The sequence below is a fragment of the Antedon mediterranea genome, chromosome 4, assembly GCF_964355755.1.
Source record: "Antedon mediterranea chromosome 4, ecAntMedi1.1, whole genome shotgun sequence".
NCBI lineage: Eukaryota > Metazoa > Echinodermata > Crinoidea > Comatulida > Antedonidae > Antedon > Antedon mediterranea.
In genome coordinates this window covers 29,857,602-29,874,424 of record NC_092673.1, presented here as the reverse complement: position 1 = coordinate 29,874,424, position 16,823 = coordinate 29,857,602, and the positions used below count along the sequence as shown (strand labels likewise).

Sequence of the window (16,823 nt, the reverse complement as noted above, 5' to 3'; positions counted from 1 at the left end):
ATTAAGACATCCGTTTTTAGCATGTAATTCATTCATAAGAAGCATTATAACCTATAATTAATGTTGATTGTATTAGGCCTACAGTTTGTGGAACACCACGTATGCAGTTCTGAAAAGAACTGTTGAGTTGAGTTTCTCTATGTTTCGATGAAAATGCTCCGATCGTCCTCAGAGTCAGGTATTTATCTAAGTAATATTAAATAGTTTTAAAAGAAATAGAAATATACAAATATTATTATCATCATTGATAATAACAAATATGTTAGAAAATACTTACATTATAAAAGAAACCCAATTATTAGGCCTAGAGTACAATGAATTGCTCACAATGCTACAATACAAATTCCACAATATTTGATTTAGAATATGCAAATCTTATAACGTAATTAAAATGCACGTGTAACTTGAACAATGACGATTACACATAAAAGACGAACTTCGTTAACGTGCGTTAATCACAGCCAGCTAATACGAGCATACAAGCCAACTGAAATAAGCATGAAAGGGAAAACTCCTGACCAACGAAAAAGTAATCGAACAAGCAGTGGCTACAAAGTTAAAAATAACGCAATTGGTGTTGATGATGGTCGCATCAGAACAACACGTCTTGGTGGTTATAAACAGAAAATGAGTAATCGAGACCCAAGACTGAGTGGTCGAGATCCGAGACATAGCCGGTACCCAAAACTTACCACTCAGTACCATACAATACATCGATATCGGGACAGTAACGATGCTGCAAGTTTACGGAGACCATACACACACGTTGGTGGTGAGAAAGGTAGACATTTAAGGGCTGACAGTCCGCAACAAGATGTTGGAACAACCGGTGCTGTTTTAATGGTCAATGCAAATCCACAAGTTATTGGAGGTACGGGTGCTATATTTGCAAACACTCAATTTATTGTAGCTACAGGCGCCAGTTTAATGGGTGCCTACCCTGGTGTTTGTGATCCAATGTATACCATTACCGGTGCCTTGCAATACAGTAGTGCTGTTGCTGACCAGCGATACAGTATTGCTGACCAGCGATACAGTGGTACTGACCAGCGATACAGTGGTGCTGACCACCGATCCAGTAGTGCTGACCAGCGATCCAGTGGTGCTGACCAGAGATCCGATGGTGCTGACCAGAGATCCGATGGTGCTGACCAGCGATCCAGTGGTGCTGACCAGCGATCCAGTGGTGCTGACCAGCGATCCAGTGTTGCTGACCACCGATACAGTGTTGCTGACCACCGATACAGTGTTGCTGACCACCGATACAGTGTTGCTGACCAACGATACAGTGTTGCTGACCAACGATACAGTGTTGCTGACCAACGATACAGTGTTGCTGACCAGCGATATAGTGTTGCTGACCAACGATACAGTGTTGTTGACCCGCGATACAATGGTGCTGACCAGACAACGAGTTCAAATCAATTGTACAATGGCGATATAAACAGAACTTATGCCACCGGTTACGCAATAGCTGCTTATACCACCAGTGATCATCTAAGACTTCAACAGATCAGTGACAATCATGTTGGAACTTATACAAAAAACGGTTACAGTGGAAAGGAAACCGTGGACAGTGGTTACAAAGGAGTTGATACTCCTCAAGTGAACGGCAGTAACCAAAGAGTTGCTGATTTAAAAAGTAGTACTGTCGATAATTTACGGTTTGAACGAAGAGTAGGCAAGTACTACAGAGAAGAAGGAACAGAAACGTTGAAAGACAAAAAGACCAGGAAAGAAGAAGTTTGTCACCGATGGGTTGAACGACAAAGAGTTGTTGCTGCTTCAGCTGATACTGGTCGGAGCAACATGAAAGCAGACAATCGTTACCGTTACAGCAGATGGGATACGCGCCATACGAGTACAACTGACGATCGATCTAACACGAGAACACTTTAGACTGGATTTGATTAAATTTGAACGGGAGATTGTTACAAATATATTATAATATTGCCGCATTATACATGTCTTTTGTGATGTACATTTGAGTTTTTAAGCACTTTTATTTTAATCTCATTTTATAGAGGATCTTTATTTAATAAAACATTTGTTTATGATAATTTCGTTTATATGTACGCTTTGATCATTGTAATTAAAAGTTTTCTTGCAATTCAAAACTTTGTAATATATTTATTTTTTTCATTGTAAAAATCATATTGCGTCTTATTCTGTATAATAACTTTCAAGTAAAAAACAAATAATGTTTAATTCGGCATAGCGCCCTCAGGACAGTTCACGGAAGCTCAAGATGGCGACGACTGTGTTGTGGTGGTGAAAGGAGTGGTCAGAATTCCGACTGGGAAATTCATATTATTTTATTCAAAATGCCACAGTGGGTGCAAACTAATACAGATGAAAAGTATGGAGTAGGTAAGTGTATTTTCTAGTTATTTTGAACAGCTTTAGCTTCATAAAAAAACGATTTCCCATGAAGATAGGCTTACCCCTCAAATCATACACCCTCTCACGAAAGCATCCGACAGGCTGAGAGTACGGAAGTGTTATGTTTGGCCAGCCAAGCGGAAATGTCCAGTGACAGACTTCTGTCAGCAATTCGATGTAGTAATTTATTTCTTGTCTCGCGTTTTATCGAAGATAATAAGTATTTTAAAAATACACATGATTAGTATTATTATTACAAAAAATTATTTGCAGCTTATTTAATTAACAAATGCAGTTTTTCTCCAATTAAATTGAGTTTGAGACACACAAAAGACTTGTCTCAAAAATTTCCTCTTTATTTAGTAATAGTAGTGCTACATTTTGATCCCATTTATTAGTTTATTCTGTGTAGTAATATATAATTGATATATTATTAAATCCCTTAGAAAATGTTGATAAAATAGGACAATAAATTAAATTAATTTTTGATAAATCATTTTGAAATAAATGGATTAAGTGTAATTTAAATGTAATATATTATTGTATATTTTAAATATAATTGTTTACATTTACCATTGATACCTATTAGTTCCATACATTTACTGTACTGTCCCTATTAAATTGATTATGATCAATTGTTCCTCCTCCATCATCACACACACTTGTCACCTGACATTAGTCACTTGTGGATTTCCCTCATCTGCTGTTTACTTTAGTAATCCCATTCTTACAATTTGATTTATTGCAATATCCCTATTTATAATTGCCTATGCCATGTCAACTAGGAATAACAAGCTTACCAGATGCTTTCTGCATTCTTACAAGATGTTCTGGAATGTTTTATGACCTCATAAAATAATTTGTATATTGAACTTTCATAATAGATCAGTCCTTTCCATTAGTTAGAATTTTATATACTATCTTGAAAGAATTTCATTTAGCTTCGATTTTGTATAGATGACAAATTTCGTTTTTGTAAAAGCACAAGTTAACGGAGTACTTACTCGAACGTTTCGATCTCTATCAGAGATCCTTCTCAACTGACTGCGGAGTGTTAATGCAGCTTGGTCATTCTTGACGTCATCTGTTGATGACGTTGTACGCCTCCGGTTGTAGGTTGGAGGTTGTGCGGGGCTCGGCCAGGTGATGTGTCTATCAAATCATTGTACAAATGCGAGAGTTCGTGGGCTCCAGTGTCCCGGTTCATGGTCTTCTCTTTATTTCTCCTTATATGTAATGATTCTCTAATCTGTCTGTCTTTGCGTTTAGGCTCTTTGGTTAAGATGGTAGCCTCCCAGTTCGGTACATGATTGTGTTTTATGACATGTTCTGTAATGGCAGATTTGTGTATGATCGAAGATGTGGATGTTCTGGAGGCCCTAGTCATTACTCCCCCCGTGTTTGTTGTAACATCTTTTTTGTGATCATTAATTCGTGTTTGTAATGCCCTCCCTGTTTCCCCAATGTAAACTTGTGGACAGTTGCGGCAGGTGACTTCGTAGATTACTCCACATGTATCCATCTTCTCGATTTTATCTTTTGGGTGGACGAGGCTATTCTTGATTTTATTTTGGGGTAGGAAATAGGTTCCGACATTGTGATAGGAGAGAGTGCGTCGTATTCTTTCTGCCATTCCTTTTACATAGGGGATTCCTATGCTACCTCGCATCTTGATCTTTTCCTTCTGTGGTTCGTGTCCTTTGTTCTTTTTTCTTTTTCGGTTTTCCATAACTCTCTGGAAGGACCACTCTGGATACTGGCAGTTGTGTAACGCTTTCTTGATGTTATCCATCTCAACTTTCCTCAAATCCATATCTCCCACTACCTTCTCAGCTCTGTCCACAAGCGTGTTTATAAGCCCCAGTTTGTGTTCGAGTGGATGATGTGAGTTGAAATGTAAATATTGGTCTGTGTGAGTGGGCTTCCGATAGACTGAGGTGGTAACTGTTCTATTGTCATTGAGTGTGATGAGCATGTCCAGGAAAGGTATTGTGTTGTTTGTCATCGATTCTGTGGTGAACTTGATATTGTCAGTTATATCGATGTTATTAAGATGTGTGTTAAATGTATGTACTGTACCTATGGGGATAATAGCTAATACATCATCAACGTATCGTTTCCAATACACAGGCTTGATGTTAGTGGGTGCCGTGTTTATGGCTTGATGTTCAAGCCACTCTAGATACAAGTTCGCCAATATAGGACTTATTGGGCTTCCCATAGCAATGCCTTGTATTTGCCTATAAATGTTACCATTGAACGAGAAATAGGTTTTGTTCACAATTAAACCGAGGAGCTCCATTATGTCTGTCACATGTAGTTTAGTTCTATCCAGAAGTGTCGGATCTGTTGTTAGGCGATTTTCGACAACTTTGAGGGCCTCTTCTACTGGTGTTTTTGTAAACAGAGATACTACGTCAAACGAGACAAATGTTTCACTTGGTTTGACTATTATTTCTTTTAGTTCACTCGCCAACTCTCCTGAGTAAGTTACATGATGTTCTGTGTTTCCGACAAGCGGACCCAGGATTTTGGTGAGGAATTGTGCAACGGTGTAAAAAACGGTGTTGATGTTATCTACTATAGGTCTTAATGGCCAATTTGGTTTATGTATCTTCGGAAGACAATACAACCTAGGTACAATTTCAGCCGTGGGAAACAGCCATTCTTTCTCTCTGTAGTTGATTTTCTTTTCTTTGAACAACCTGCCTATGATGTTGACCACTTTTCGTTTATAGTTTTGTGTTGGATTACGTTTTAGCAGTTCGTAAACATTAGTGTCGCTCACCATGGTTCCCACTTTATCTTTGTAATCATTAGTATTTAGGATGACAGTAGATCTACCTTTATCCGCTGGGAGAATAAGAATAGATTTATCTTTCTTCAAGTTGTTTATGGCCTTTCGTTCTTTGGGGGTTAAATTTGAAGGTGGTAGAGTGGTAGATTTTACAATAGCTACAATTTTACTGCGAACGGTGTCTTGTTCTTCCAGGGGGACGAGATCAGCCGCTTTTTCAGCCGCTACTATGAGATCGTCAATGGGCATGGATCGTGGGCTCGCCGCATAGTTCAATCCCCTTTGTAATGCTGATATTTCGTCCTCACTAACCAACTTACTAGACAGATTTACCACCCATTTTTCTCTTAAGATCTTACCGGATAAATCCTGTTCTTGATGTACAGTAAATCTCTAGCTGCGTTTTCTGCTTTGTTTTTCCACCACAACAGTTTGTTTTGTTGTCGTGATCGGCATTTTAAGAATTCCGCTTCACACACTTTGTTTACGTGATTACATACATTGGTGATGTCCCCTCCGTTGGGAATTAGCGATACGATTTCCTCATTTAAATCTTTCTTTTTGCCTTCTAACTGTGTGATTTTGTTGGTGGTGATTCTTATTCTCTCACGTAAAAGCTGTCTTTCTGCATGTTTTATTATTTCCTCTGCTTTAGACGATTTGATCGGTCGATATAATTTCAGGCTCGGAGGGGTAATGTCCAACCGCTTACAATGAAGGGAGAATACCCGGTGATTTCTCTGCCGTGAAATTTTCTTCGCGATATTTTCCTGTTTGCGTACGATGTTGATGGTTTCTTGACCATATTTTTCTCTTAAATCTTGAAAGAATTTCATTTAGCTTCGATTTTGTATAGATGACAAATTTCGTTTTTGTAAAAGCACAAGTTAACGGAGTACTTACTCGAACGTTTCGATCTCTATCAGAGATCCTTCTCAACTGACTGCGGAGTGTTAATGCAGCTTGGTCATTCTTGACGTCATCTGTTGATGACGTTGTACGCCTCCGGTTGTAGGTTGGAGGTTGTACAATGATTTGATAGACACATCACCTGGCCGAGCCCCGCACAACCTCCAACCTACAACCGGAGGCGTACAACGTCATCAACAGATGACGTCAAGAATGACCAAGCTGCATTAACACTCCGCAGTCAGTTGAGAAGGATCTCTGATAGAGATCGAAACGTTCGAGTAAGTACTCCGTTAACTTGTGCTTTTACAAAAACGAAATTTGTCATCTTTATATACTATACTGTAAGTAAAAGGATGCCATACTATATTTAAAAAAAATTATACAAATATCCTATCTTTTGCATTCCAATTTACAACAATTAAGGGGCCCTCGGATGGCTATAACCAACTAACACCCCTCCCCCCTCCTCCCCACACCACATGTCTTTAGAATTTTAGCATGCATACAGTAGCTCGAACAATTACTACAGTTTACCAAGGCTATTTTATCATGAAATAAGTAATTTAATGTAGATTATTCTTTGTATAGAACTTTTTTTTATGTCGGAATGTAATACATTTATCATCGTAATAACATATCCGTACTTAAATATTGGTGTTAAGTATCTGCAATAAAATGAAATACTAGAAGAATGTAATGGTTTACATTTTAGTCAATTATATTCAAGGTGCTATTCTCGCTGTATTGTTAACATTGTAAAGCTAAAGAATAGAAATTAAAAAGTAGAGAATAGTATCATCTTAAAATTATCCAGACTTAACTATTGTCTTGAATTAATGACTAGATCTTTATCTGTTAATGTTACAGAATGTGTTTTGTGCATTAATTATCTAAAAGAAGTTTTTCTATTTTGTTCATGGATGGTTCATGGATGTTTTATGGCTGTGTTACAATATTACATAGTAGTGGGTGTGTCCGCGTAATTTAGAACACTCCTGCTCCTGCTACCCACCTATTGGAACCCACCCAATTTTAATTGGGTAAAATCTATCACTGCTTGTAGATTTTAATAAGTAAGATCCATAACCTATATAAGATCCATACTCTACTAATTACTATGCTGTTAAAGATTTTACAATATGAATTATTGACCTCTGATAACGATAATTAAAAAGATAATATGACGTCAATGAAAACAACAACTGATACAAAAACTAATCTTTGTTCTTATCAATATAATAACACTGTATGAAATATGATTGCTATGTCAATAATTGTAGGATAATTTTAATAATCCATTTAATCCACTTCAAAAGTCATTAATCCGTTCATTCATCTGTTATCATATCCTACTTACAATACTGTATGTATAACCTCTAATGTACTGTATGTGGTCAAATAAATTGTTTTTCTGCAAACAGTATTATTTATTAATCCACTCCACTATAGGGAAATAAATACTGTAGTACAGTATTGAAACATCTTACAGTATGGGTAGTAAACAGATAACAAGGATGTTAAATCTCTTTTGTATCAAACTTGGTAGATCCTCTTTGTTGTCTTCTTGTACAGTAATTGTTAAATTGAATGAAGCCTCCGGCTTTACTGGGTTATTGCTATTAAAGGTATTTAGTTTCTTGTATTTTGTGATTGTTGTTGTTTATTTGACTACAATAAAGAATTACAATGGTGTTCAGTTGTAGTTGTATTATGTGTGACACTAGCAATGTTCTAATTGTGTTCAGACGGCCTTGCGTCGGAGGTAAAGTTACGTCAAACATGAAATTATACGCATACATTTCTTCTAATGAACGTCCACACGATGTTTACACTCGGTAACACAAAGGTGCATTTTACTTGCAAGCTTTGAGGTAGTTGCGTCCACACTTCACTAGTTTGCTAGTGCGTACAACTGTGTTCCTAGTGCAAGTGGAATTAGACGTGTCAGGATTAAATTTAAATAATCTGTAGTAAGGTTGAAGTTAACAACATCATACAATGAAAGTCTACACAGGCACTACCAAGGGCTTACAACAAACTACTACTTCAGAGCTTACATCCAACTCGGCTGAACTCTCCTGTTTTTATCGAATAAATCTTTTTAAACATTAAATAATTTTAGTCTACTGTACCAGACATATTCTGTACAAAGTACAATTTAGTTTGTTATCAGTTAACTTATCACTAATTTAACACACCTACCTGTACACAATTAAATTGTAAAACATTGTACTCAGACCCCCCAAGGCATGTAAAGTACCCAGAATTTACTTTTACTCAGAGGAAACCCAATTATGTATTTATTGATATTAATTTATTAATAAATATTAATTGATAAATCAAATAATCAACTTGATTATTAATAATAATTAATATGTGCGGAGTACCCAGAGCACCTTTCCTTGATCTCAGGGGTATTGCCAAACCCTGCAAACCCAAAAAAAAAACATAGCAAACACCACCGAACCAAAATAAAAGTGATTAAATCATGTAGTGTACGACCCACTGGTATCTCAGTAAACCCAATGACTTCTTTTGCCACAGCAAGTGAGCAAAATAGTTACTATAGGCTGTACCAAGTCATTTTACTGTAGCTTTATAGTATATGTCTGTTTTACTTAAATTAAGCTTAAATCACTTTGACTAACTATGCTAATTCTGTGCAATCATCTCATCTTGCCCCCAGCAAAACTGCGTTAATTTACTATGAGTAATTTGAGCGTGCGTTTGTATGCAGGTTACTGAATGGGAGTATATTAATGCATTGTTTGGCTTTTTAGACTGGATTGATTTACAGGTTATTTGAAACGTATTGTACAATAAGCTACAACAACTTATAATGATATGTGAGCAAAGATGATCATATGAAATTATGAATTTGTGTTGATGAAATTTATTATTATAATAACCAAAGTGTCTTAATGTTAATAATATTGTTTTTGTTGTACTAGACTATACAGTAGTATTACTTTTTAATTTTATACAGATGTTTTATGTACAGTACACATTATTGACTTTTTTTAGTTTGACTTCATTTCGATTTAATCAATGAGGGTCCTGGTATTATTGATGATATTGTAGGTGATCGATCAAGAATTTACAGTGTATTGTACACGGATTTACCTGTAGCTAATAATTTCATATTTTGGATAACAAAATAACAAAAACATTTTGTACTTTTCTGTTTAAATCCTGCCATCCAATCTGATTATTTTGTGTAGTAGTCAGTACAGTAGTCTTTTCCTATCAAAATTAATGAAATTGTTTTCTTATAAAGCTTCATCGGATCCCTACCATATTTTTTAAAGAAAATACTTTAAAAATTTAAAATACTGTCTGGTACAAAATTCAATTACACTTGACTAGGAGACATTCAGGAACTATTGTTATATACTGTATATTATAATATGGAACTTTGTTTTATCCTGAGAATTTCTGTACAGTACATCATGGAGAAATATTTTATTTCCATGAAAGACTTGAATGAAAGCGATAATGAAATTCTTGGGATCTATCCAGGCACTGGTCATGTGATCAATGACTCATATTCCTTGTAGGCTTTTTAATCATAAAATCGTAAATTTCCATTTTACGTTTACGTTGTCTTCCATCTGCGCTGCCTAGATACACTGCTTTCTTTCAATTAGAGAATTATCATAACCCATTTCTCAGATCGTTTGGAATGAAAAATACCCTAAGACTGAGGAATAATTTAAAACAAAGTAATATAACGAGGCCACCTGTTTGTACAGTATTAAATGTGAGCACCTGTCTTTATGCAGATTAACCTTTCTTATTTTTTCTATACAAGATGTTATTGGGCACAATTCAGTTTTGTACCATGTCCTTTTAAAAATAAACCAGAATAAATTTATAAAAAAATCCTTGCTTTATTTCCAATTTCTGACCATTTACAGTACAAATTGTTCCGTATGCCTTTCTTGCATCATTGATTAAAGATAATACGCAGTCATTTTTATGGGTTTTTTTCATTTTTAATATACTCTTACTACTGTATGTACTGTATACTTTACACTTGTGTTTTATTAATTGTTCTGCTATTTTTTATTTACTACACTTTATACTAAATTTACCTAACAATAACATCGCACATCGTTTTGATTTTTTAACTGTTAAAAATACTGATAATTGATGATGTACTGATAAATGATTCAGATAACAATAATCATATCTTTAAAATCACTACTTTGTTATTCGACTCCACTCTATTTGTTAGCTGCACAGTGTAGTTAACAACAACAAGTAATTACTACTACCTGTAGTCACGCATCACTAGGCAGCTTGACAATACTAGAAATGGAACAATTGTAAATTCAACATCTTCGGTGAAATGGAATCAAGTGTAAAATCATCTTTCAAAATCTCGCTTGAATACGTTGCCGTTAAACAGCGACACTACCTGGCTTGCTAAAATCACACCCATACACAAAACAATCATCGGATCAATTTTAAACACTGCTTTATTATAGTCAAGGCTGGATAGATGATCTAAGTTCAATAGACCAATTTCAGAATGATGAATATAATACTCTTGTGTCATAGGATAGCATACTGTTCAGTAGCTAGCTACTGTACATTCAATTTCCATGCACATTTCCAATGTACATTAGTGTACTGTACATCATTGAGGAATCCTCCATGGTTAGATTTTGTGATTCAGAGAATATCCCAACTCATATGGGGACAATTTCAGATCTACTATAGTGATATTTGGCCCTGTATGTTGCACCTAATTGATTGTATTCCTTCAAATAGTTCCCCCTGTACTATAAACCCCAGACAGTATTTGGACGATTTGCGCGGTAAAGAAAATCGAGCATTGTCTTAAGGCGAGCGAGTGCGATCACTCACCTAACACCCTCCTAAACTATGATAAACTTCATTAAAACTGCAAAATAACATCTTTAAAATAAATTTTTGTTTGTTCCAACAGTTGTTTATAACTTCATAGCTGACCAAGATGAGACTAAATGTGAACTGTCCCTTGATGTTGGTGACATTGTTTATATCATTGAAGAATGTGAAGGTATGTTAAAATACATTAATTTCAGGCATTTTTTTTTTCAGACATACTGTATACAAATATCCATTTAGATTTCCGAGACCATCATTTCATCATTTTCTTTAAACTTTGTACATACTGTATTTTTTTGTTGTGATTTGATGATTAAATGTATTTGTATTGTATTTATGTTTATAATGACCAATAATTTCATCAAAATTATAAAATATAATACTATAGTAAAGAATTGACTAACTAAAAGATTTGGAATATAATTTAAATATCACTGTTCTATAAATATTACAAAAGAACTGTATCAACTGTCGCCAGTGACTTACAAATGAAAAATAATCATTTTAAAATCAGTGATATTGGCGATTATACTGGTTCATTCTATAGAACATAGATACAGTATACAGTATGTTGGTATCCATTTTGGTATTCTAAAATAGAGAATTTCAAGCATATGGAAAAAGAGATACTTTGATTCAGAACTAAGATAAGAACAAAATGAGCTAAAGTAATAAGCATAGTGCTGGATTTAAGAGTGTATACTAATTAACAAAGTCGTTTGCAACGTGTTAATGTTGTATTTCACTAGGGATCCTTTCTCAGATGGCATATAATTGCAATTCTGTATCTTGGTGAAAAATGCATCATTTGTCAAATACTAGAGTGTACAATTTACAGTTTTCATTCCAGAATTTCATTTCATTTTCATTTATTTATTCCACCAATAAACAGATACAGAACAGAAACAAAGCACAATGGTCAGGGGCAACTAAAGCAAAACAATTACTATAACTCAAAGAGTCATCAAAATACAAAAAATATTGCACCAAGTAAAATTATTATGAAAAGCAAAAACAAAAAGTAAAAGAGTATATATATGTTTACTGTAGAGTAGTTTAATTCCAAAATGTATTTTAAATGGAGAAAGGCACTATATATTATCAACAGATAATTCTTGGTCCTTTCTCCATGACGGTTTCACATAATGCTTTGTATTTCTTTATTTTTATTGTTGTATGTATATGTTTCAATAGACAGTTTGTCTGAAATAAATAAATTCAGTTCATTTTTACTCAAATAGAATAACCTTTAACAACATGCATTTTATTTTCATATAAAATGTCAAATTCAAAAGGATCTTCATCTAGCCAAAAAATATATCTCTAATTAATTTCGACTTTAACGACAATCATTAAAATAATTTCTTTCAATATCACGGATGTTTTTTAAGTCAAAATTATTATGACTTTACAGTTATCAGTTTTGCAGGTGCAAACGTTTTTTGAGGAGTACTGTAAAAGATTTTAAAATCCTTTTTTTTTCAATTCTTGTAAATTATCTGTAGCTTTCATAACTTAATGCCCTTTATAATAGATATATAAATAATAACCTTAACAAGTAAATTTTATCTTCTGGGGTACTACAAGCTTTATTCACTAATCACATTGATGAATTGTGATTGTTTGTGTAAGTAAGTGTGCCTGGATAGTTGCTTTCTAGATTAGGAAAGGATTTGTGTAAGTAAGTTAAAGTGATGAGGATATTAGCCACAAAGTTCTCACTGCCTCATCCTACTGTACATATAACAGGCACCAATAATGAGGGCGGATATTGTTAGTGTTTAAAAAGTTAAGCGACGTTGGGCCTGGTTAGAGCTTGGATGGGAGACCATCTGGGAATATAGGGTGCTGTATGGAGCTGGGGTCCTGTTAGGCATTTGAACTCAGCATTGCTGACTCTTATGCAGGGCTCGATATTTCACTAGTCCGGCGTACAATGTCTAAAACTGCTCTGGGTTAGTCAATCTTCCACCCATCAAGCCCGGGTGTCTAGTGTGTAAATAATTAGGCTAGAGAATATTTAGGCCTAGACTTTTAAAATGCATTATTAAAATACTCTAGCCACTGGCCTAATTTTTTGTAGTCCATCATTTTTATAGAGCGCCTTTGCAATCATAACGAAGGAGAGCAACTAATCACGCTCCTTAAATCAGCATGTCAAGTCACCAATAAGGGGATTCCCCTGTCTGCTTTCAAGTGCCAATTTACACCTCACAGTGTATCCAGTGCGGTGTCAGATAAATGCCTCAACTAGTCTTTTAAGCCAGAACAAGTACCAACCAAATGGTTGCTTTTATTGAACAAATCAATTTTAATGTATAAAATATAGTTAATAAAAATTTTTTTTAATAGAAGTAGGCCTATGTTTATTAATTAGAGGAAGATGCTTCACTTCTGTCTTTGGAATTTTAATAAATTTTTTTCTCCGAAAAAAATCAACCAATTTGGTTACCCAAATTTAGTGACAAAACATGTGCTCTAGTCTCACCCAAAGATCGTATAGCGCCACGTAGTGGCGCAAGATATGGAACTGACGCTCAAAAAATGATAATTCCATGGGCAGCCATTCCGGCAAGCGGATTACCCAGTAGGCAATGCGGCACGCCACCAAATCAATGAAAACAAATAGGATTTACATCTACGCGATAAACAGTACGACTTTATTTTATCTTTCGCGTCAAAATGAAAGAACATCTATATAAAATTCGATTATATAAATTTACTCCATTTGATATTACACTTACATATGCGTATATCACTGTCCAACCTCAAACGGCTACAGAATAAACACTGACTGTATGGAGGACGAATTTTGTAGGCAGTCGGTTGAGGCATAGTTATAAATAGTGTCGCGGGGCGCAGCGCGATGCTACGCACTTCACGCCCAAGGTCGGCCGCGTTTGGCCTAGGCTGGGATGATGGCTTAGTTTATGTGCGAGAGAAGCATTTTTTTGGAGATGAATTGTAATAATTGCCAAATATATTGTCCAAAACTGTCTTTTTAATTAAAAAAAAAAAAAAAAATTAATGGGCAGGGGGATGTTCTTTCCCCTGTTCGGACCCTCTCTTTCTATTTTGTGTGCTTCAGGCCTACAAAGTTATTTCATTGCAAGGGGAATTTTACTACGATCTGCCACAACTGTAGTATACTGTACAAACATTACTAGATACAAAAACAATTGTTACATTTTTTTAATTTCAAAAAAGTAAAAGTATTAAATATTAATTTTAAAAATTCATAATCATAATTTGTTCTTTTCAACCCACTTTTATTAGCTCAACTTTCAATATTACAGACAGGATTAAAATGCAATAAAAATACTGAAAAATCTCACTTTATACAATATTAATAAATAATGATGGAATAATTAAATACACTCAATAAATAAATTACGAATGTATGGTTTTAGCCTTCTTAAATACAAGGAAAATTCTATTATTTTGATTTCTTGTATTACAAAAGAAGCCAATAGGCCTAAACAACAGTACTGATAATAACTGAATTCTGGTTATTTCCTTTCACTTAAAAGTATGAGGTGTGTGAAAATTTTATTTGTAATCCCATAGGATACTGCTCCTTTTCAAGAATCAAAAATATAAACTATTATTACTATTGAAATATAATTGTCCATCAGTTCTGGCCTTTGTATTTAATTCTTGTGTAAAATACCACTTTGCACTCAATCATCTATCTTCTCAATTTTACAGTATGATGAGACTTATATCTTTCTGAAATAGGGAAAAATATATCATTAAATTATTAGGTCACTTTTCGAACTGTTACATAATCATTTGATTACTTATTATAGTATTTTAAAATACTATACATTTTTAAATTCAAAACAAAAGTCAATATACTATTTATTAATAATTGTAAGTATTCAAAAATGTTTACATTAATTAACTAAATATTTTTCAAATAAAGATGAAGAACAAAATAAATATGAGGATCAAATTTATAATTTAAATTTATTAAATAAAAAAAACAAACAATTCATTCATTCATAATAACATTTATTTCTTATCATTTCAAAGTAAACAAAATAACAATTTAAATATAAATAATTAAGAGGCAACACCCAGAAAGTAATAACATTTGGAGGTTTCCCTCCAAAAAAACTTGTGACGGGTAGCCAGTTAAGAAATTGTAATCATATTGGAGTTTAAACAAACAGAAACAAAACAAGACAAACAAACATGTAAAGCAAGACAACGACAAATTAACAACAATAACAACATCCTCACGATTTTTGATTTCATTACATTTAATTATTTCTGTTAATGTTATTATTAATAAAACGCTATATTGTCTTGTACATTTTTATTAAAAATTCCTAATTCCCGAACAGCTTCAGTTTTTTTCTTAATCTTCCATCCATCCAAGCCTTGTTTGATCCATCTATCATCAAGACGCCAATCAATATCATTCATCCTCCCAGACTTTTTTTTATTAATCATACTAACTAAACTAGGCCTAGTATTCGGCTTTAAATATGCCCAGGCCTACTACTACTAGTACTAGGCCCTAGATCGGATTGCGCAGAAACGCCTGCCTGAACTAAATTTAAACAACAATTTAATAATTTTGTTAATGTTTACTAACAAAAAAATATATATTCTAAAAACTTACCACTACAATTTACCCAATACAACACGAGAAAACTTCCCGAACAAACAATAACACGTCACACGTGGATGTGGTTCAATGGTTTATTATACACTTCCGGGGTATGTGATCGCGTAACTTGCTTGCCGGAATGGCTGCCCATGGAATTTCACTCATGCGCAGTGTATAAGAGATAGGAGTTCCCTATCTTGCGCCACTTCGTGGCGCTATAGTATCTTTGGTCTCACCATCCCAGCAGCTGGTCTAGCTCTTCTAGCAACAAGCATTGCGACGTGTGTGACTTCTGTATGTAAACACAGCCAAATACCCTTTCCTTAATTACATTTTTAAGATGTAATATTCAAATGATATACTTAATAGTAACTTGTCATTAATATTTTTTTTAGTATTACTTTGTGAAATACAGGTACTTTTTTGTTTTTAATTTCTAGGCCTAGTTCTAGGCCTAGATAGCCCTATATTATTTATTATAGGCCTAGCCTAGCTAGCCAGAGTATGCCTGGTTGGCCAATGGCACCCAGTCAAGTTAGGCCATGGCCGGATTTCTATAAAAAAATTACCGCAGTATAGTTCAAAGTCCATGAGTAGGTGCTAGGATTTAGTGTGTGAGGATAGTGGGGTTGGGCGGTCATATTTTATTTGAAATACAGTACAACAAGGAGAGCAATTTAGTGCATTCACTCATGCTTTACATGATAAACTTTTTGTCTGTGGCACTACTGTATTTATAAACTAACTAGAACTTACAGTAGTTTAGTTAGTTTTGATTCAGGTGTGTGGTATATACCCAGTAAGATTTAGTCAATAAGCGGACTAGTGAAACATCCAGTGGGCTAGTGAAACTCACATTGAACAAGCCCAGTGGTCTAGCTAGTAAAATTTAAAAAATCGAGCCCTGTTATGGCAGCCCATGAATCTAGTATCTGCCTTTCCTCTGGTGAAGGTAGGCACTGGACGAGAGAAGCCCTTGATCAATGTTAGGACCAATCAAGGTGCTTTAAACAGTCCTGGCTTTGTTTGTATCAAACCTGTTATTTAGTGGCGGTAAATATCGCTGTTGGTTTCGATTGAATAGAAAAAAAAAAAATAAATCTAGAGAATATACCAGTAGTGAAATTAGGTTCGTAAGGACAGTACTGTACCTCATATACACATACTGTATAAAAAAAGGGATTGAGTTATTAGTAATTCAATGATTTTTCTCATAGTAATACTGTACAGTAGTTACTA

At 34.5% G+C, this 16,823-nt stretch overlaps 1 protein-coding gene across 3 annotated transcripts in view; it reads left to right on the top strand.

Moving 5' to 3' along the window:
- The first annotated feature begins 2,256 nt into the window (after window positions 1-2,256).
- LOC140047217 (dedicator of cytokinesis protein 1-like) overlaps window positions 2,257-16,823 on the top strand; it is a 53,567-nt gene continuing 39,000 nt past the window's right edge. For all 3 annotated transcript variants that reach the window (XM_072092103.1, XM_072092102.1, XM_072092104.1), the window contains exons 1-2: window positions 2,257-2,370; window positions 11,046-11,138. In XM_072092103.1, the coding sequence (XP_071948204.1) occupies window positions 2,325-2,370; window positions 11,046-11,138 (139 nt within the window). In that variant the 5' untranslated portion in view covers window positions 2,257-2,324. The remainder of the gene's footprint in view (window positions 2,371-11,045; window positions 11,139-16,823) is intronic.